The sequence below is a fragment of the Plodia interpunctella genome, chromosome 17 (assembly GCF_027563975.2).
Source record: "Plodia interpunctella isolate USDA-ARS_2022_Savannah chromosome 17, ilPloInte3.2, whole genome shotgun sequence".
NCBI lineage: Eukaryota > Metazoa > Arthropoda > Insecta > Lepidoptera > Pyralidae > Plodia > Plodia interpunctella.
Window position 1 is genome coordinate 5,660,163 of NC_071310.1, and position 21,412 is coordinate 5,681,574.

A 21,412-nucleotide genomic window follows, 5' to 3' on the forward strand; every position below is an offset into this window, starting at 1 on the left:
TTTTTTTTTGGTTGGTAAGGTAAAGGAAACTAAGCCCATACAGCCACTAACACAAACCAAATAAAGTTTTTTTTTATTCGTTAAGTCAACTCTGTCTTGTTTGTGGTTTGAACTGACACTTCATACTTTGACATTACCTACCATATGAAGGAAAATAGGAATCTAACCTCAAAATTCCGTTATGAGTACATACTCAAGTAATAGTTCTCTGTTTCTGTTATTTACTCTCTTCCCAGTTTAAGTCAAAATGTTCAGTTTATCTCCATGTTTTACAAGAGCTTGCACAAGTGGTTATAATTTACTAAAACAACAAACTAGAGTAAGTAATTTAAATTTGTTACCTATACAGTTCAATTATTCGTATATTTGAGTTTCTGTATTTTCACTTACTTTTTACAGAACACATTTGTTTTAAAACGCCGCTGGCCTCCACCACTTCATAAGAAAGGTGGTAAGCTTCCTAAAATGAAAGGAAGGCACTTCGTTTACGATTTAGTCCAAGACACCAACACTGTTAGACAACCTGATGTGAAGGTTATTCTCAAGCAATTCGTTGATGGTAAGGCATAAATTAAGGTTCTTAACAAAGTTGACATCTGCTTTAATTCAAACTTTAAAAAACACAAATACAAAAATGCCGTTTTATAAATAAAAATAATCTTCCCAGGCGCCACAGGGAGGCAACGTGCCCAGTATACTGGCAGCGTTGCCCCGTTGTATCGCGAGACTTACACGCTGAGCAAAAAAGCTGCGAGCTTCCTGTTGCCTCCACAAAGCATGTCGTGACGTCTCTTAAAAATAGCCTTGCTTCAGGACCCCAAGGACCCATTGTTAATTTAACAAAGTTAATTTAGAACTACTTTTTAGACATACCTATATTGTAACTAGTTTTATTTTCATTCATTTCGTAATACTTGAATATATAATCCTTAAGTACATTTTTTTATCTTTAGGTGTAGGGAATATGGGCGATGTTCTTTCTCTCCGTCCAACGATTGCATACCGAGACTACCTTATGCCTGGCCTAGCAGTGTATGCAACTCCAGAAATGGCAGTGAAATATAAATCTAATGATGATAAACCTAAAACAGAAGACACATATAGTTCCCCGTTTGTTAAAAGAGTATGTGTTAGTTTTATATATACCTACAGATCGCACTCCTTCAAACAACACTAACATTTTAGCTTGATTTGTGAGAGTTGTATTATCTCCTGCTTAGTTTGATTTTCTCTCATCTCTGCATGTTTCTGGTTGTGTTGGGGGCTATGAAGCCGTGAAGCCCAGGATCAGTATAAAAACAATCTTAAGATTCGGCTTAGATTTTACAACTGGCCACCTGCCTTACACCTACCGTCTTAGAAAAGCTGTTATTGCCTATCATAAAACATACATTCCTGTGTATAATTATTATGGGGAGTTTTATTATTACAACCAAACAGAACTTCATTTCACTGTGCTAGATAGGGTACAACAACTGACATAAAGTTTGTCAAAAGTTAATTGGCCTAAACAGGATAGAAAAGGAAGATATGAATAATATTTTTTTTTTCAGACACTAAAAGAGTTATCTAATCTTGTGTTACAAATTACTATGAGCAAGTTGCAACCTTGGACATTGCAGCCATGGCATGTTAAAGCATCATTCAGAAAATGTGGCTTTGTTGTCCCTGAACATGCAATAGAAATGCCATCCATTGAAATAAAAGGGCCTGACCTAACACTCCAGGAGAAAGAATTTTTGGTTACTGTTACAGTAAGTAAAGGTTTTTCATATTGTCTCATCAGTTACAAGTTTTGTAGATTTAGGCATCATAGTTACTGCTGTTGTGTATAGTGCCTTTAAAAATCTATCTTATCTCTCTGAATTTCTGGGCTCAATTTGATGCGCCTGATATTAAAATGGTTGAAGACCCAAACATGAGTTGATTTTGCCAAGTAAGAAGGCTGTGAAGAGGAAAACTATAGCAAAGTTTCTTATAGAAATATTAACCTTTATTTCTAGTAGCCTGTGAATTCAGAAAAGTAAGTTTGTTACCTCTTCACACTCTATCTACTCAACCAATCATCTTGAAATTTTGCATACATGGTTGATTTAAAGTATGGAGAAGGTATACATAAGGTACCTTTCATCCCAGAGAAATAACTGCTCCCGTGGAAGATCACGCGAGCGAAACGGTGGGCAAAAGCTAGTGGACTATAAAGTATTGTTTATTCACAGATTAACAAAACTGAAAAGGTTAATGTACGGTGCAGAATACATCACTGGGCTACTGGTCTCGACAGGTTGCCGTGGGTGGAGAACCACTGGAAACATCCTAAGGAGCCTCTCATTCCTGAACAAGCTCCTATTTTGCAAAATATGCCGTTAAGAGAATAGGTCTGTGTATAGTCTGTATGTAGTAAAATATGGAAACCCTTAGTAAATGTTTTTGTCTGTATCAAATATAAATTAGTGAAAAAATAGCAGAATGTATATTTTTTATTTTATAATGAACTAGCAGCCCATCCTAGCTTCGCTCGGGTAAAGCCATAATAAAACTTTCACAGAAATCATCCTATAGATAATCAGATTTCATTCAAAACAATTGAAGTTCAGGATTCAAACCATCAACAGTCAACGTGAATTCAATGGTTTTTACCGCTGAGCTGTCTACGAAATTTTGAATGGGTTTCTTTTTTTTTCCACCCTCATTTAACTACCCTAAAGGTGAAATTTAAAGAAATCCTGAAACACGGGTCTCATTATTTTTGTTGCATAGCATTTGTGCCAAGTTTCAAGTAGATCAATAAAGTTTTCGTTATTTTTCATACAAACTTTACCTACATACCCCCAATTTTACCCCTTTAGGGGTCGAATTTTGAAAATTCCTTTCTTATCTGAGCTTTACGTAACAACCTAAAGCTACTGCCCAAATTTCGCGTTTATAGCTTCTATACATATATATATATGGACTTCTGGTGATGGAATATATTATGAGGAAACTAGCTTTTTAGTTAGCTAGCTATTTACTTCTAAGAGTTTCGTAAGTTTTGTCAAATACCTTTAGGAGTCATGAATAAAATCTGACACATAACACACTCGATAAGAAAAAAGATTATCATTTTTTAATTTATTAATGAATAAAGATAGACATCAAAAGTTCAATTTAAATTACATTTTTACGACGCAGTCACCTACCATATTGGTACAATATTAGAATACGTATCTAATACATACTATTTGCATTATTAGGGTGACGCTGGTTTTGGTGCCTTGGCTTGCAAATCTTCGATAGGCTTTTCAATGTTATTCATCATAATTTGCTCATTGAACCCTTGCTCAGCATCAAGTTGTTGCTCAATATTCTGCACAGTTTCATATTCGTGCTGCTCTTCAAATTGAAATTGTTCTAAGCCCTCTTGTACCTTATTCATATCACCTTCAGAATTCGGGTTTTGAGCATGCACTTGTTGGTCATAACCTTCTTGACTATATTCTTGTGATGAATAATTTGTTGTATATTGTTGTTCGTAATGTGGATCGTAGCGCTGATTTGTATCTTCATGTTCACCTGTGTCGACAGGATATACTTGCTCCGCGTCATAGCCTTCATAATACACTGCTTCAGCTTGTGAATAGTCAGCACCTTGCACAGGTAATTCCTGATCATAAACTTCTACCATGTTGTCTTGATTGTAACCGTAATTTTCGTTAGTTCCTTCGGAATAAAACATCTCTCTTTGTTCAGCATCAAATGCTTCAATGCCAGAAGTATCTGTAGTATTCTCAATATGGGATATGACTTCAGAACTACAGTCATATTCATATGTAGGGTTACTGTTTTCTAATGCATATGCATTGGACAACTCTGCAGGATATCCTTCTGGATTGATATTGCCACCATCTTGTAGTACCGCTTGACTATCTGGCGTGAAATCTTGTACATCAACTGTTTGAATTGGATACTGATAATTTTCTGTACTTGCTGAAGCTGCAATTGGTTTTACTGTGTCGTTGATTTGTTTTACTAAATCATCGGGATGAATAACTTCAACAGACTGCATGTCTTCAGGATAATACTTTTCAGTGTCTCCAGTGTCTTTATCTTCTTCAACTGGTGTATATTGCGTATTAACCGTAGCTGGTGTATCCCTTTCATCATCATTTCCCGAAGAGTAGTTCGGAGGGATATTGTGCTCAATATTTTCATCTATAGAAGCAGGTTCAGGATTCAAAGTCGGAGTACATTTTGTTTGGTTTTCGAGATATGAATGTGTTTCCAATTGTTCACGATTATTATTAAATTCGAAATTATTTTGGGGAAGAGAATCGACTGTATTTGTGTTGATTAGGGGTTCTTCAATCAGACTTTGATCTACCTGATTATTGGACAATGCATTAGTACTATGTTCTGCAAATGCTTCAAAGTTCTTTTGTGCTTCGGTGCAATGCTTGTCATCTTTGTCCTTTTCTGGCAGCTCATATTTGTATGATAGTTTTGACTGATCAATATTGTGGTCATAATATTTTTGAACATCTGGTTCTTGCAAATTATCATATGTATTTTGTTCAGAAAACTCAGGGCAAAAGACTGACGCATCTGGTTCCTTTTCCCCCTTTTTTAGTTGCTCCAAAATCTCGTACTTACTTTTCCAATCTCCATTTTCTTCAAATGTTGGTTTTAAAGTTGGAATCGAAATATTAGCAGCTTCATTACTAGGTCTAATTTTTGGAATAAGTATGTATTTTTTAGTTATTTCTTGAAGGAATATCGTTTCATCGAATTGCTTTGGTACATCTAAGGAGCTTTTATTCAATTGCGACAAACTTGATGATGAACTAAAATTATCTCTGCGATCTATGAAAATTGTAGGCTGGAAATAAATTATGTATTCATATCAATAAACTTGATTTACCTACGAATTATTCTTACTTTTTTTATAATGCACTAAGAAAGAAAGTAAGATTCAACACTCGGGTGTTCACAGCTCTCGACTCGCGTCTTGGGCCGCAACATGCACCCTCGTCCGAATATGTTATAAATACTCGTACTTTCTTTTCTCGGTGTAGGTACTATACTTACAATGTACTATTTTTAGTTCTTAGATTCACAGTTCTGCCAAGAACGTTGGCTGTTTCGCTACCTACGAATTTATTGTGAAATACCTCCTTTGGAAGCTGTGATGTGAGAGGCAGACGCACATGTCTTTCTCTATCATCTGAGCGTCTCCCGTTTCCCAGTTACGTCCTCAGATACTATTAAGCTTTAATATTTACCTTATGCCGAAGGGGAACCACTGCTGTGCAGTATCGCATTTTGTCCAGTCTCCCCAAAATATATTCATTCCGTTCTTTCCGTCTCTTGTCTTCTTCCAAGAAGGCATCGTATTGTTTTCTAAGAGCGTTTATTCGATCTGATTTTACCCTGAAATTGTAAACAGAATTCTAGAAAATAATGATTTAAAAATAATTTAATATTTAAAAATCTACAAATTTGCAGAAAATTATTCTAACTAGACCGTTTAGGCGCAATTTTAGGTACGTTACATACTTTTTGTTAGATTTCCCCATATGGGTGTTACGTGTACAAACAATTTCCCTACGAGAGTGGGCGCGAGCAAGCGCGCATGGCACCGATGTAAACAAAGCAATGCCGCCGCGACCTTTCCAAAGGTTTACCTACAATTCGCTGATTTTCTCATAAACACGCTATAGACTGAGCTGGTACAGACACGAGCAACTTGGTTTTTCCAAATTTTATGTTTTGTGATTCTCAACTTTTTTCGGCTTACAAAATTGTAGCGTGGACAAATTTAAAGATTCAAACATATTGGTGGCGGATAGATGAAGCTTGTTCCTGGTTTTCCATCAGATTAGTTCAGTTTTGGTCTTTCTTTGGTCAAAATTATGCAATGACATATGTTGGCGTCATCATTATCAGCCCTTTTAGGAAACCCACAGCTGGACCGGAGGATTTGTTTCCTACCAAATCCTGCGGTCCAGCTCCTCCATTTCTTGCACGGATAACACTCTACAGGTTATCTAGGTGCTACAGGAATCTAGGAGTTTTTGTAGGTGACGAAGGGTTTAATGTAGCAATAACAATGTTAAAGATTTCACAATGCCTATAGTGTATGTAGGCTGTTGTGTAATGGGCTGCTTCTATAATTGATTCATCAGTTTCGAAAGTGAACGCAGGGGCTGGCTTCTCAACTCTTAATAATTTTGAAATATATCCGCTTAGAAGTCCTGAATTAAAATCCCGTACTGTAAATACATAAGGCATCAATTGTTTTCGAAGGTACCTGAGGCTAAACCACAAAGAATAGAACAATGCAGTTCTATTAAACTGATATCAAATTGAGTGCATTGGCTTTACCAATAATGGCAGAATACCTATCTAAGCAAATTCCGTCGTTAATAGCAACGGTAAAACGTGCAACTATATTACAATTTCACTATACCTACGTTGGTCATTTCTCTGAAACACGTAAAGTATATTCCAGAAATGAAACTAGTAAAGCTCTTTTATGCTAAAGGTGCACGGTACCAGGGCCTGGCCGACACGGAATGCGGGCGTGACGCGAGAAGGCACGGCAGTATCGTTGCCGAAAATGACCTTCGACCTTGTTGATATGCTTATACCATTGTGTATACCAAGCGTTTTCATTGATTGTGTTTTTAACTCACTAGTAAAAAGGATAGGTTCTATTATGCTACACGAGGTAAAGTTAGGGAAAGACTTATGTAAATTCACTGTGATAAAGATACCTGACTAGTTGTTCGCCGCGAACTTACACCTCACGAACACATAAAAATGGTGAGTTTTTACAAAATTGGCAAACTTAAAAAAAATATTGGCAGATCATACATACCTTTTAAATTTCATCAAAATCGAACCAACGGTTCGAAAGTTATCGCGTTACAAACATAAAAAAATTTATTTTTGTCCCAAGTAGAATTGTAGACCTCGGTTGCTTTGCTCAACTAATTGTTCGCCGCGAACACAATAATTTTTTACAAAATTGTGAATATTTCAAAAACGACTGAACCAATTTCTCGAGCGAGCGAGGTCTACAAATCAACTTGAGGCAAAATTAAATTTTTGTATGTTTGTAACACGATAACTTTCGAACCGTTGGTCTGATTTTGGTATAAATTAGAAGGTATGTAGGATCTGTCAATACAATTTTTAAGTTCAACAAAGGGGCAACAAAATCGGTTTTGAAATATTCACAATTTTGTAAAAAAAAATTGTGTTCGCGAGGTCTAAGTTCGCGGAGAACAACTAGTGTAACTATAGAAAAAAATTGGTACTATTTTCAGAGGCATGCTAGATATACCTATAGAAAAAATATTTAGTGGATTTTCAGGCTACCTAGGTATTTATGACTGCATAATACTTATTCTAAATTCTATGTACCTACACGGGAAGACTTACAGTGACTAAAATTATTGTCTTTAATAATTACAACTTACGTCGTCGTTAAGGTCGATGAAAAGTTACGTGTTTTTATTGAAATCGAACTAACTAAAGTGATTCCTTTCAGATAATAGTTTATTACCATTTTTTTAGAATATTATTGTTCAGCCGCCGAATATTTTGTATATTTTTTCTTCTTGACATTATTTTATGACTCCTTGAAACAAAATTATACCTCCCACTACCCACTGCCTATAAAAAGTTTTGATAGGCAAACCTTTCTCCTTTTTAACCGAAGACTTGGATTTTTTTACTCGAAGTTGGATGATTTAAAAAAACAATTTATATCCTTCCCATGGATTTAATAAGTACTTCGTACAACGGAGTTCCTACTAATTCCATGATCCTTCCATACAAATATCACCTGTCGTCGCCGACCGACTTCTCTTCATAGTCGTATTCCTCATGGCTGAGGGTCGTGGTCATTACGTAGAATGAAACACACATAACGACTTTCTTGGCACTATTAATGGATTGGTATCCCGTTGCCTTCTCAATTTCAGACACAAGTTGATAATCAACCAGAGTGCAGGTTTCCTCAAGATGTTTTCCTTTACCGGAAGCAAATTGGTGGTCGATGAAAACTATTAACACATGAGTCAGATTGGTATACAAACTCATGTGGCACGAGTAGGATACGAACCTGGAACCTCTAGGTTCACAGACGGGGGTCTTAACCATTACATCACAACCGCTTCAACGCCGACCGACTTAATTGGTTGAATTTCGAACATTACCAGACTCCATTCAGAGCAATCGTGGGCTGAAGACATGAAGGGAGAGGTAAATGCGCCATTTGTTTCTTAGTGTTCAACAATATACATATCTAAGGTACAGACCTGCCTACATAAAACAATTTGGCGTGCTTATTTTTTAATTTCACGATATTTCAGAATGTATTCATCCAATTTATGTGCTGTAAAGGACAAAATTTATCTTCATGAAATTATCTTGATGATAAATACATACTTACTCTATAACCCAACATTAGAACATACCGATAATTCCAATGGAAACAACATTCCTAGACGCATCCCGCCCTTGCAACAATAAAAAAGGCCCAATATAAAAATAAAAGATAAAAAATTAGAAAGACGCCATTGAAACCAGGAAATACAACAAACACAATTTACTACAAACTAGCTAACACGTAGAACAAAAACAAATCCACAGCTGCAAGCCATAAATGAATAACATCGTCTGACTTGACGCAAACCATAAATTAAAACAAAGCAATTGATCCCTACAACAAAAAAGGCATGAAGGTTACAATTTATTACAAAATAGAAAGCTAGCAAAAAAAGATACCCTATTACGCAAACGACTCTAAAGACAAAGGAACCCCGAGCATTATAAACCATTATTACCTACCTAACAAACTCACCAAGTTGGCACAACCCAGAGATTTACATTCGACACTATAATTTAATATTGGCATTAGGTACCACAAACCAAATTTCATAGCATATTCAACTAAAACTAATAAATTTTCCTCCACACCTGCTTTAGAAATTAAGCTCTTTTTACAGCATAGAAATATGGAGATATACTTACGTAGACACCATAACAAAAATCCCAGGTAATGGTAACTGTCTATATAGAGCAATCGCATACCAAATCAACGATCTGTTTGGCATTACATTCGACCATCTAGCAATTCGCCGCGACTTAGCTAAGTACGTTGAGGATAATCAACACAACGATAACATACACCAAGCTATTAGGAGTAATCTAAATGACACACTAACAGATCTACAGACTCAAATCAACAGGCTCAATATAAAGAAGGTACCTAGGGTGGGACTGACATATTGATAGCAGCAGCTGAATACTACAGCATCAACGTAAAAATCTTCCAAGGCTACCCACTAAAAGAAACAATACAATTCAACCCGAAAAATAATGACGCAGCAGGTTGCATAGGCCTAATATTTAATGGAAATCATTACGACTGCTTCAAGAATCATTTGGGCGCTTTTTCACTAAACTCCACACAAAAGACAGAAATCTCAGACGAATGCACCCCGGAAGAAATAACTGTCCATGACAAATCGAATCATAAAAGCCACTTTGAATGAATCTACATGCATTAAATGGTTCGGACAACAAACCAAATGGATAAAAAGGTAAGGGAGTCAAACAAGACTGTCCCATATCACCCAGACTCTTCACAATAGTTATGGACGACGTCTTCAAAACAATAGCGGAAGAACTACCTTATATAAACAAAAACTTAATCAAGATGACAAAATTCAACTACCAATTATTCTAGCCTTCACGGACGACGTTATCATAATATCAAACGATATTCAACGATTAAACGAAATTTTTGTAAAGGCCACAAGTCTATTAAAGTCAGTAGGTCTTAAAGTAAACGATACAAAAACGAAATTACTAGTTCGCGACCCACTAAACATAAATAACAGGAACTTTTTTGTACTGGGAGAAACTACTTTATCTCCCGTTAAAGAAATTAGGTATCTAGGGACCCACATCTCATCTACACTGAACAGGAATGGTACAGTAAATGCCCGCTGCAAACAAGCGATCAAAAATTCGAAGACTACAAAAATTTATTAAGAGTTCCCGCATGCAAGGGAAAACAATAAAACTTCTTTACAAAATGGTGATAGAACCAACTATGGCCTCAAATGCGCAGCACTAACAAAAGCGAATCGCTCAAAATTTAAAAGCCCTTCAGAGTGGATAGAGCTCACAACAGACAAGAAAGAACTCATTTCAGCGGCTAGAGAAATATACAAAATGGACGAAACGGACAGCAAAATAGAAAACGACGAAACCGTCACCAACACACACATCGAAGTCAGCGAGGAAAACGAAACACACCAACGCTCTCCTCCATCGAATAGTCCTCCTAAATTCCAATATTGGCTACAGGCTGCATAGTCGGTTGATTGTGGTCGACCGGTTGCGGCTAGTCGACCGTCCTCTCCCATCCCAGAGCGTGTCACTCCTTATAAAACTGTGCCCCCTGGTGTGGAGTCGTGGGTCTGGGCTTGTGCGACGCCGTCGCTTTCACCCGGCAAGGTAGCGGTCGCTGGGAGGCCAGCTAGGGAACGTCCTCTGATACCTTGTATTGACAGCAAAAGTAAGCGAGCTCGACGCTGTTTTGGTGGCAAGGTGAAGCATGTAGACGAAGGACGTATATTCCAGCAAACGTGACTTTGATGGATGGAAGCAGCGTCGCATAGGTACGGCCTACGGCCTGTATTTGGTTCGTCCGTTTCAGCCTCCGAGCTGGCTGGGTGTGGTGCATATGTTCATGTTCATGAAATTATCTTGATGATGAAATAACTTTTAATCTTAAAATGCCTTGATGACGTATGTGGAATGTGTGTCGCGAACTTTTTTATGGATCTACTAAAAACCTATATTTTGTAGTACATTATATGCATGTATAATCAACATTAGGGCCAGCGCACGCACGAAAAGATTTTCGGTAGGGCTTTTTTTTCGGATTATTTATAAGTGTTCATTGATATGGCTGAAAACTATTTCAAAACAAATATATGCCTATAGCAATCTCGGATAATGTAGCTTTCTAATGGTGAAAGAATTTTTGAAATCGGTTGGGTACCTAGCTTCGGAGATTACCCGCCTCAAACATACAAACCTCGCGAACACAATATTATTTTTTTAATTGTGTATATTTCAAAAACGGCTTACCCGATGTAGTTGTTGATTGGATACGATACCGATATAGATACTACATACCTTTTAAATTTCATCGAAATCGGACCAACGGTTCGAAAGTTATCGCGTTACAAACAAACATACATACTTACATACAAAAAAATAATTTTTGCCCCAAGTACAGTGATAGAATGTCCCCAAATATAGGTGTACTCAACAGATATAAGAACATGTAATAATGCTCTTATAACTGTGGTATACCCTCGGAACAATAATACCCCGGGCCGCGCGCAAGGCCGCCCTCATTCTAAATCTATGGGTATACTAAGAAAATTAAAAAGTTTTTCGCTTATACAAGAAAACATGAGAGAAATCATGTGCCCAGTTTTACATACACCACCCAATCTACCACTTTTGTATGAGATGTAGGTACGAGAAAGTTGTATGGAAATGTTCAATCCCATTTGGTTAGCTAGCTCGTCGTCTTTACTTAGGTCTTTGGCATAGACTAGTTTGTATATGTATAACAAATGTAAAATTGTAACTTAATGTTTTTTTGCCGAATAAAGCATTTTCTTTCTTTACAGCAGGTATAGTAGTTTTCTTATGTTCGGGATGGATGCGATGAGTTTTATTTACGTCATTGTCAATATATCATGTATGTCATGCCGCCTATTAGACCTATGATTAGACATTAGACAGTCGTTTTTTTGCAGATTTTCCGTTTCAATGCATTTTCCAATCTTGCGATTTAAATGAAGTGTAATTTCTGTTACACTTCATTTAAATTATTATGCTCATTATAGAATAACAAAGTGAGATGTTATTTTATTATTAGGTATGCGCATTTATTTTTACATAATCCTAACCTCAAACTAAAATTGTTTTCATTCTAGAAAATGATACATAACTGGTGGCATAGATTTGTTAGACGAAGAACTAAGCCCATACCCGAAGAAACAGCTATTTTATGGAAGCGCCGCCTTAGTATAGCTTATGGAGTATTAGCTTGGAATGCATTTGGCTTGGTTGCATACAGTTTTTACAAAGGCAAAGCTGACTGGGCACATTACTATGGACTCAAGACGGACGAAGAAAAGTCCATACCACCAAGTAAATATGAAAAGTTTTAGTGTACCTACTAATTGCTATCACCATCTCACATAATATACCAACGAATCTAGCAGAAAATTCTGTCTTCCACTTTCTTAATCTAGCCTTTTGGTAAACTCCCGCGCTAGCTAAAGTCCCTTTTTACTTTTACTCCAGATTTCAGGAAGAAAATATTGAATAATAATATATAAGCAATAGCTAAATATTGGTTCAAAGTATTTCAAAAACAGTGAGGATACAATAATGTTTTAAATTGTTTCCATTAATTTCCAGGTCAAGCTTGGGCTAATATTCTAGGAATAAAGAATGCCAAGGTATACAGAATATCTGGTTTTACTAAAGTTGATGAGTATGACATAGTTGATGGAGAAAGTGTTTTCAACAATAATAATGAAGCTAATGATAATGAAACCCAAGACTAGAAGCAACCACTTTAAGAAATAATTTCATAATCTAAATAGATTTGTTGTAAATAAAGTATTTAATATTTGTTCTTTATTTGTTGTTTACTCATATACCAATAATATACAAGAATAATTACCTAGACACAAGAGCATGAAATTCTTCAACTTGTTGGTTATTATTATCTCTCTGTCAAACTGGTAATTCCAGTAAATAAACAATGACAGGTACCAACAATGTATTAGTTACTAGAAAGCTAGTAGCGTGTAACTTTGAGAATAGGGTAGATGATTATTTTTTATTTTGGTGACTATCTTAGCAAAAAAAAAACATTTTAGACAGCGACCATTGTTTATGGCAATGACTTAATAAAAGTTATTTCAAAATTTTATTTTATTATTTTCCTAGAGCATACAATTTAAAAAACTGTTTTCATCATAGATTTTTTATGACATGAAAAAGTGCCTTTGTAATGCTCTTGAATTACTAAACTACATTATTGACCTGAATAAAAATTGTATTCACATATAAATATATAAAACTAGAACAAAAGGTATTTTGCCAAATGAATAGAAAGTATAAATTTGTGTAAATAATTTTATTCTAAGGCACAATTGTTTGACATAAATATTCAATTTCATATTAAAATATAATTCATTTTATTCTAGTATAAATATTGGAAAAGTACTTATTATGCCTAATTGGGGAACTTGAGCTCTTATATTAAAATGTCAACTTAAATAATAAAATATTAAAATATACCTACATACTTAAAAGACAATTTACTGCAGATCTTAGATCAAAATTAAAATATTTCCACTTGTATCAGTGTCAGTCTGCACCTTCGAAAAACTATGATTTTAACATTTCATTACCTTGCTGTAGCTGCCATGCTTCATTTCCATATTATCTCTGTTGGAAAAGTTAAATTCAAAACAAATAGCTATCAGCATATCACTTTAACATTGTTTCAACTCTTAGTCTCACCAACAGGTGATTCTTAACTATATTTAAAAACAATGAACAATGTATATGTCTTGAAATAAATTTTATACTTTACAAATAACTAGTATAATACTTGTATTTTGATTTTAAAATGTATATTACAGCTAAAGCCCAATGTGTGGCTACATCTAGATGCAGCTAGTCTCAGTTGGATAACATAAGTATAGCCTGCTTATCTTTGGCTAAATGGCTAAGCCTAGGTGTAGTTTAGCTGTAACATATAATATCAATAATAAAACATCATAGTCAAGATTGTGTTAATAAATCAATAGAAAAAGTGGTTCGAGACCTTTCCTGTTATTCTATATGGCTCAGAAAAGGAGATGACAATACAGCGGATTATTTAACCTATCTTCTGGCATGGAAGAACTTCAGATATATTATTCAAGAGGAACTTGGTCATAAACAAATGTAAAATATAGGCATAGAAGTACTTCAAATATTACTTCATGTCATTATCAGGGTGCATTTACATCAAGCAAGCGAATGCTCATTTTATCCGCTTAGTGTAAATCAGCCTTTACACTTATAATTATATCTTACAAATAGATGATCACAGCTCAGTAAGGCAAATGATATTACGAACTATTTCAGCAATTGTTGTGCGTGTGGTAAGTCACGGCATTCGCGGCGTGTCGCCTTCTTTCTATTTCTTGTAATAATGCAGATCTGAAACAAACGATTTAACAATATTTTTTATCACTGTCGCTGGGAATACTAAGTGCGACTGCCCATGCTGTAGCTGTTGTCCACAGTTCCGCACACGGTAATCTATATTTGATTTAATCTTCATTAAGTAACAATTTCTTGATGAAGATCAAATCAAACAGACTACCACATGGTGATAACTATTTCGAATTTCATCAAAAACGGCCTAGCGGTTTAGCCGTGCAAGCGTGACCGTGACAGAAAGTCAAACATTCTCATTTATAATATTAAACCTTATATATTTCCTTGCATATATTATAAAAAGAAATCCCCTGTCGCGTCTGTCTGTACGAACTCGATAACCTCAAAAATGGACGTATTTTTGTACGGTTTACAACAATGGACAGTGCAAGGTTTAGGTCGGCCGCTAGTACAGCACACAGACCTGTATTGCTCGTACTTCATGACGATAAGCTGCAGCTCCTGCTTGTAGAGCCTCGTCAGCATGTCGGAGTAGCAGTCCAGCTCGCTCAGCCGGAACATGTTCCAGCGCAGCTTGTGGTCCAGCTCTTGGTCGGCTGCACAAACAATAAACATTTTATAAAACAAAGTCCTCTGCTTGTTCGCGATAAACCCAAATTCAGTACAACACGGATATTTTGCGTTCTCCGTACCTACACATAATCTTCACACGTATTATATCACACGCAGTTTCGACCGCTGCGGTCGCTATGTCATTACAATTTTTCAAAATTTAACATAGACAAGTATTTGTTTTACTATCTGATTTTAAAATAATTATTCTGTACTGTAATGTAAATGTTATGAATGATTGCTTTTGGAAATGATTGATGAAAATGAACAGATCGTAATGGCTGCACCTCGGAAGTAAACGGCCAGCCACTGCGGGATCTCCTCCATGAGGCAGGGCGGCACGAGCGCGGACACGTACGGACTCAGCACCACGCAGCCGCCGACCAGGCACGGGTGCGCGTACGTCGTCTGCTGCGTCATCTCGCTGCACATCACAAACATATCCCAAATTAATGTGCCCACTACTGCAGCATCGAGTTGGATTTCTGTGGACGTAGGGTTACTTCTGGATGGATAAGAAGATGGGGATAGAAATGCTATTGTTGCCTATCAACTGCCAGGCTTTGTATCCTTTAATCGCGTCGAGCGATATCTACCAGAGGATAATGGAGTGGTTCAACAAAACCACCCACCTAGTACGTGATCGTAGATGTCATACGAGGCGACGAACTATAGGAAATTTTTATCTTTGTAATGAGCTTATGCCCGTATCTTCAACCGCGTGGATTGTCCTTCCGAAAATAATCTGGCATTTGGCAAATTTTAACTGGCACTTTTCTAACATTGTTAACGAGGAAAAAATTGATGAATATTTGATATAATTTTACACAATAATTACTATGAATTTCGATTACTTTTGCTATACCTATTAATACCATGAATCCTAGAATAACATATAGGGCATATCTTATCCTAAAGTTCTAACAGGCAGGTGGTAATAAATAAATGTTCATACTTGAAGTAGTAAACGCCATGGTGCGGGGTAGAAACTCGCTGCCAGGGTCTAGGCACGCTCTCGAGCGGATGCGTCCAGTGCGTGGTCTGCGTGTTGTGGTCCATGAAGTAGCGGCGGCCGCGCAGCGTGCGGTCCTCCGACCAGCCCGGCGGCAGCGGCAACTCACATTCCTCCGATGCTATAACATCATTATTATTATTTTTACTTCCTGGTTTTGGACGCCTGATTTTGGATAAGTCCTAATGTACCAAAGCCTTTTCTATTTACGTAACAACATCCGCAACATAAAAATGAAATATAATATTTCATGTAATATAAAATAAAATATAGCTAGGCCGATTTTGATTATTTTATGATGGACTCGGACTTTAATAGCATTACTGATAAAGTCTACAAAAGTCTTGGATTTATCAAACGCCTTAGTAATCCCTTTAGTAATATTATCAGTATCAAGGCACTATTTAATGCTTATGTTCGCTGTATACTTGAGTATTTTGTATCCTCAATATATTACTTACACTAATCAAGTCGAACATATTCAGGAAAAGTTTATTCGTTATCTTAATTACAAGTCTCGCAATAGACTTGCGAGTTACGAGGAAGGATGCAAATATCACAATATGATTAATCTCAGTAATAGGCGTATTGTCTCCGACATGATGTTACTGTTTGACATTATTAGGGGTGGTCTTGATTGCTCTGATTTACTTCATAACATTGGGTTTTGGTGCCGTCTCGCCTACTTCGACATCGTAGATTGTTTCACGTTCCCTGTCACACAACTAAATATGCAAAAAATTCTGTATTCTCAAGAATTGTAGACACCTAAAATAAGACTTTTTCAAATTTAGACATATTTATATTAACAAAATCCAAGTTCAAATACGAAATTTTACAACTAGAGAAAGAAAACTAAACAACGGATAACGAGCTAATGCAATAGAATTGAGTAAAATAGAATACAATGTGCGTGTGTGGCTTGCATGTCTGTTATAGTTTTTGTTAGCATTTACTATGCTTAGATAACATGCTTCATGAATATTATTATCTTCCTCATTTACTTTGTCTCGATAAGCCTTGGAGCTTACTCTTAGAAAATTGGACATTTTGACTTTGATACGGAAAACATGTAATAGTCAATATTGAAATATTTATTAAGTACATAATTTCAAAATCTCCGTTTGCTTTGCTCTGTATAATTTTTGTATACATTTTTCTTTCTCTCTGGTATAATTTCACTTTAATACTGTAATTTTAATAATAGTCCATATACCAAGCATTATACTATTTTTCTATTGGCTTTATTTGTAACAAATTCTGTAATTGACCTTTCTTTCTTGTAAGTTCTTAATAAGTTTCTTATTATAATTACCCATTGTAACGTTGTTGAATTGATGAAATGAATTAATTAAATCCATATTAAAAACCAGAAGCTGCGGTTGACGTTGAGAATACTAAGTTGCGTCGACAATCGGCTTTCTGTGCTAACACATGCTGAACACGAATCACCTTGATTGGCGGAGATGATGCTGCTGCCGTGCGGTTTGCTGGGATACGGCAGCGCCGGAGTGCTGACGTAGTTGGAGTAGATCGGAGACGACTGACTGCCTGTGGTGTAAGCTGGAATTTACAATTTTAGCTATTTATTTACACCTTCTTTTTATTGTAATGGTGTAATCAAAAGTTTATAAATAAATTGGTGTTAAGTCCATCATTTGTACAGACATTCTTTGTAATTTGGTGCATTATTTTTTTAAAATAAATGAATTAAATAAACATCTTGGACTGTTTGCGTCCATCTCCAGTTTCCAAACCTATCATTTATAAACATATAAAAAGGATGTTTTTTATATAGTAGTTTTCCAATACATAATGTAATCATAGTTGACTGATCGAAAAAATTGGTTACCAAACCGTGTGTTTGTGTTGTGTGTGACCCATAAAATGTGATAAAAAAATATATAATACTTTCTCACAAAATAATTCTAGGGTGACATTTGTCAAGATCAGATTTTGATAAATAGATAAGTAATTGATAAATAATGACAAGATGGTGGCGCTAGGGTGCGGATAGATAGGGCCTTAAAGCAGAAGAAAAAGTCCTATTAGTTACGTTAAATAATTTCTAAATTTCAGTTTAAATTGGTTTGATGTTGTAATGAACAGACGAAATATTTACAATCAGTGCAGGTGTGTAGTCGTATGGCGTGCGGCGAGGGCGGATGCATCCGCGCGAGGCTGAGGTTGGAGGCCAGCCGCGGGATGCTGGACTCGCGGGAGCCGTACTGCTGCTTCTGTTGCTGCACCTTAAATAAATAATAAATAAATAAATATATTAGGAAAATGACACAGATTGAGCTAGCCTTAAAGTAAGTTCCAGACTAGTTATGAGATACTAACTCAACGATACTATATTTTATAACAAATACATATATAGATAAACATCCAAGACCCGGGCCAATCAGAAAAAGATCATTTTCCAACATGACCCGACCGGGGATCGAACCCGGGACCTCTCGGTTCAGTGGCAAGAACTTTACCACTGTGCCACCGTGGTCGACAATACAAAATACCTTTTACAATACAAACATATACAGGGTTACTGGTATCTAACGTATAACCTTCTAAAGGCGCATAAGGTACACACATCTTTTGTTCTACGACTTTTGTCTAAACGTAATAAATAGAAAAATTTGCCTTTTTTTAGTTTTAATGTCGTTTCTATAAATCGTTAACTCTATGTTCGATTCCGCTACGTAACGCTACTGTACTGGCTCGTGTTGCTTGGCTATTACATAAAGGTAAGATGTGTAGAATCGCAAATTAGATTTTTTTTTAATGTAACATAAAACTACGAATCACGAAAAGACGTAGAATAAAAGTTGCTTGTTTTGATGTAGTCAAGTAGTTTTTAGGAGGTTTTGTGTTTAATACCAGTAACTGTACTGTATACTATCATCCGCCTTATCTGTTTTTGGGGAAATGGGAGCTGGCACAACCAGGAAATAATAATCATCCGCCATTTTCATCTAATGCCAAAAATACATAAATCTGTTTTGTTAGGACCAGTCAGTCAGACTAGACCTGATGCCGGAATGTGGTTACGTCCTATTATAGGACCACTTAATACCATATCCTTCCGTGGATATCGTACGAGGCGACTAAGGGGCACATAACCTAGGTAACTGATAGGCTGGCTATTGGGATTCCCAAGTAGGGTTTACGTCAGGTAGGTGGCCGGGTGTAAAATCACAGCTGAATCCCGCCCCGTGGTCGGCATAATAAATAACCATTTGCGGCGTCACAGCCCCCGAACGCAATCGTGAACATGTGGAGATGTGAATGGTCTAGGACTAGAGGATATATTAGGACCAAATTAGAAGTACTCTTTCAAAGAACTACTACTAGCTGTGCCACATTGATTTCACTCACACAACTAATACAATAAATTTACCTGTTGCTGATTCTGATATATAGGGTCTTCTTGCTGTTGCCTGTAGTACCTGTAGCTAGGCTGGCGGCTGAAGGAATCATCTATCTCATTCAGAGTTGAGTGAGAAGCCTGAAATAGAGTAGGTAGCCATTCAAAAAAGTTTATTATTAATACATCTTATTTTATCAATTTAGAAAATAGAAAAAAGGGATTTATACCAGATGTTATGGAAAATAAATAAAGCTAGATGTATAGAGGCCATTTGTAATCTCTGTTAGAATATAAGTAAGTAAGTACAAATTTTAAAATATTAGGAAACACCACTGTAGAAATTTGACCGCATTACTAGACATATAAGCAGTCAACAGGCCTCAAATATATATTTTCTATTTTTACGTTATATTTTATAAATGTCATGGCTGGACAAAAGTTTTTACTTATTTCGCAGACAATATATCCAGTAGTTTTTCTATTAATAATATATACATATATTCATTTATTTACCACATTTGAATCAAGTTGAAACTGAGAGTTGTAATAGCTTGAAGTACTAGCAGTATCACTAGTAGACAGAGTTGCCAGTCTGCAATAAAGTACATATAATATCAGTATGTAATTGTATATACTGTATCATTTAAAAAATTATATATCAAAGTAAGTTTGATCATAGCATATATGTAATTTATTATTATTTTATTTCAATTCTTTATTCAGTACAATCTACAATATCCAACAACATTATAAAACCGCACCACAAAATCCTCGCAGGGTTTATCTGGGCATCGGCGAGTCACTGTTATTATATTTAGGCAGGTAAAAAGTTTTCAGCTTATTCTTAAATGTTTTACTATTCAGTTTGTACAGAGTCTGTAGTTCGACAGGTGGGTTATTTAACAACTTTGAAGTTGCATGATAATATTGTAATAGGATGATAATTACAATATTCATTGTGTTTATCTTTTTTAAATATGTCTAATTACACCTATTTTGAGGAGATTGGGGTAAATTAATGTATCAATGCAACAATTAATAAGGTGTGGTGTGTTATTAAAGAAATCATATATTTTGAAATGAACTTTTAACACAAATTCTATCAAATTTTTTTGTCATTTAATTGTTTAATGATTGGTGAGATGGTTTTATCACTTACTCGATGTAGTCTAATAGATCTGTCTGGAGTTATTTCATATGAACTCTTATCTAGTAATGGTTTCTCACAAAAGTTACAATTTCAAATTCCATTGCAAAGTTGTTCGCTATTGAGGTAATGTCTAATTTAAAATATTTCATGAGCATATCACCAAGGAAAGGGGATTTGTATGTATATAAATAATAATGCTTAGACCAAATTCATATTGGTTACTATCACAAAAAAGAAGTCTTATTATATTGCTTAGGAGTCCAATTAAATCTGACTACATGTTGGTATAAATAATAAATCATGCATTCTAATCATGTTAGCTATAGCTACATTGACTTTAGACAAATATTTTTTAAACAGTTAATTAGTAATATAAAACTTACCTATGAGTTAAATTTGGAACTGATTCACTGGGAGTGTACTTTCCAGCATGTCCACTCATTGTTTGAGCTTTTCCAAATTTGTTTTCGTGACTTTGAGAGGCACTATCACTTACACCAAAGGGTTGGCTGCGTGGCCTTCTATTGTGACTAGTAGTCCACACATTAATTACTGAAAATATAAATAATCATAACGTCAATGTGCCATACAAATTAGATAAATGTACGCCTTACAAGTCGAATTAGCTAATAAGTACTGCTTTGTAAGACTTTAGCAAGTAATAATTGAATAAATACGAAATGGAAATGGAATTCAGGAATATAAATTCCTGAATCGCGCTGAAAACAACTATTATTACAAGCGATTTTTCGTCATAGTAGGCCATGTACGACATACTTGGTAGATCTGGAGGAGTATCTTTTTTTATGTATTTCCCAACCACACCCTCATTCACAGTTTTTTGTCCTTTACGTGAGATCATTTGTGTAAATTTTAAAATACAATAATATAGTAACAAACAAAACAAACTAGTAATCAAGGAAGTAAAAAATATAGTTTGATTTTTATGATACACTCTTGACAGCTGTTCTTTGATAATGACATTATGACATTGACATTTTTT

General features: G+C 35.6%; 4 protein-coding genes across 9 annotated transcripts; 2 read left to right on the top strand and 2 right to left on the bottom strand.

Annotated features, from left to right (window-relative positions):
- Positions 1-125: 125 nt before the first annotated feature.
- mRpL9 (mitochondrial ribosomal protein L9) lies at positions 126-2,464 on the top strand. The gene is made up of 5 exons (XM_053757320.1): positions 126-319; positions 400-559; positions 954-1,123; positions 1,554-1,754; positions 2,220-2,464. Exons 1-5 carry the CDS (start codon positions 248-250, stop codon positions 2,376-2,378), a joined length of 762 nt encoding a protein of 253 aa, XP_053613295.1. The 5' UTR covers positions 126-247; the 3' UTR covers positions 2,379-2,464.
- A 620-nt stretch (positions 2,465-3,084) lies between these two features.
- Positions 3,085-9,158, bottom strand: LOC128677083 (uncharacterized). 6 transcript variants are annotated; one of them, XM_053757681.2, is made up of 3 exons: positions 9,019-9,158; positions 5,259-5,406; positions 3,085-4,855 (listed from the first exon to the last, which is right to left on the bottom strand). In XM_053757681.2, the coding sequence occupies exons 1-3, from the start codon at positions 9,099-9,101 to the stop codon at positions 3,230-3,232; spliced, it is 1,857 nt and encodes a 618-aa protein (XP_053613656.1). In that variant the 5' UTR covers positions 9,102-9,158; the 3' UTR covers positions 3,085-3,229. The 6 variants fall into 6 exon arrangements, with proteins under 6 accessions (XP_053613656.1, XP_053613657.1, XP_053613655.1 ...); XM_053757682.1 differs by lacking the exon at positions 9,019-9,158 and adding an exon at positions 7,547-7,676; XM_053757680.1 differs by lacking the exon at positions 9,019-9,158 and adding an exon at positions 7,461-7,632.
- Positions 9,159-11,783: 2,625 nt separating this feature from the next.
- Positions 11,784-12,729, top strand: LOC128677086 (uncharacterized protein). Its single transcript, XM_053757687.1, has 3 exons — positions 11,784-11,933; positions 12,015-12,231; positions 12,505-12,729. Exons 2-3 carry the CDS (start codon positions 12,018-12,020, stop codon positions 12,651-12,653), a joined length of 363 nt encoding a protein of 120 aa, XP_053613662.1. The 5' UTR covers positions 11,784-11,933; positions 12,015-12,017; the 3' UTR covers positions 12,654-12,729.
- sav (salvador) lies at positions 12,549-21,372 on the bottom strand. Its single transcript, XM_053757686.2, has 10 exons — positions 21,187-21,372; positions 20,793-20,961; positions 19,773-19,851; positions 19,290-19,397; positions 18,015-18,141; positions 17,345-17,455; positions 15,836-16,013; positions 15,168-15,304; positions 14,732-14,864; positions 12,549-14,307 (listed from the first exon to the last, which is right to left on the bottom strand). The coding sequence occupies exons 1-10, from the start codon at positions 21,269-21,271 to the stop codon at positions 14,229-14,231; spliced, it is 1,206 nt and encodes a 401-aa protein (XP_053613661.1). The 5' UTR covers positions 21,272-21,372; the 3' UTR covers positions 12,549-14,228.
- Between the last annotated feature and the right edge of the window lie 40 nt (positions 21,373-21,412).

Coding starts and splice junctions, on each gene's coding strand:
- mRpL9 (XM_053757320.1), top strand. CDS start 248: ATGTTCAGTTTATCTCCATGTTTTACAAGAGCTTGCACAAGTGGTTAT. Junction 1,124..1,553: donor GTTCCCCGTTTGTTAAAAGA/GTATGTGTTAGT, acceptor TTTTTTTTTCAG/ACACTAAAAGAGTTATCTAA. Junction 1,755..2,219: donor AATTTTTGGTTACTGTTACA/GTAAGTAAAGGT, acceptor GTTTATTCACAG/ATTAACAAAACTGAAAAGGT.
- LOC128677083 (XM_053757680.1), bottom strand. CDS start 7,549: ATGGTAATAAACTATTATCTGAAAGGAATCACTTTAGTTAGTTCGATT. Junction 5,407..7,460: donor TCATCGACCTTAACGACGAC/GTAAGTTGTAAT, acceptor TTACAATTTCAG/GGTAAAATCAGATCGAATAA. Junction 4,856..5,258: donor TGGTTCCCCTTCGGCATAAG/GTAAATATTAAA, acceptor ATTTATTTCCAG/CCTACAATTTTCATAGATCG.
- LOC128677086 (XM_053757687.1), top strand. CDS start 12,018: ATGATACATAACTGGTGGCATAGATTTGTTAGACGAAGAACTAAGCCC. Junction 12,232..12,504: donor AGAAAAGTCCATACCACCAA/GTAAATATGAAA, acceptor ATTAATTTCCAG/GTCAAGCTTGGGCTAATATT.
- sav (XM_053757686.2), bottom strand. CDS start 21,271: ATGATCTCACGTAAAGGACAAAAAACTGTGAATGAGGGTGTGGTTGGG. Junction 20,962..21,186: donor TACTCCTCCAGATCTACCAA/GTATGTCGTACA, acceptor TTATATTTTCAG/TAATTAATGTGTGGACTACT. Junction 14,865..15,167: donor GCTGGCCGTTTACTTCCGAG/GTGCAGCCATTA, acceptor TTGTTTGTGCAG/CCGACCAAGAGCTGGACCAC.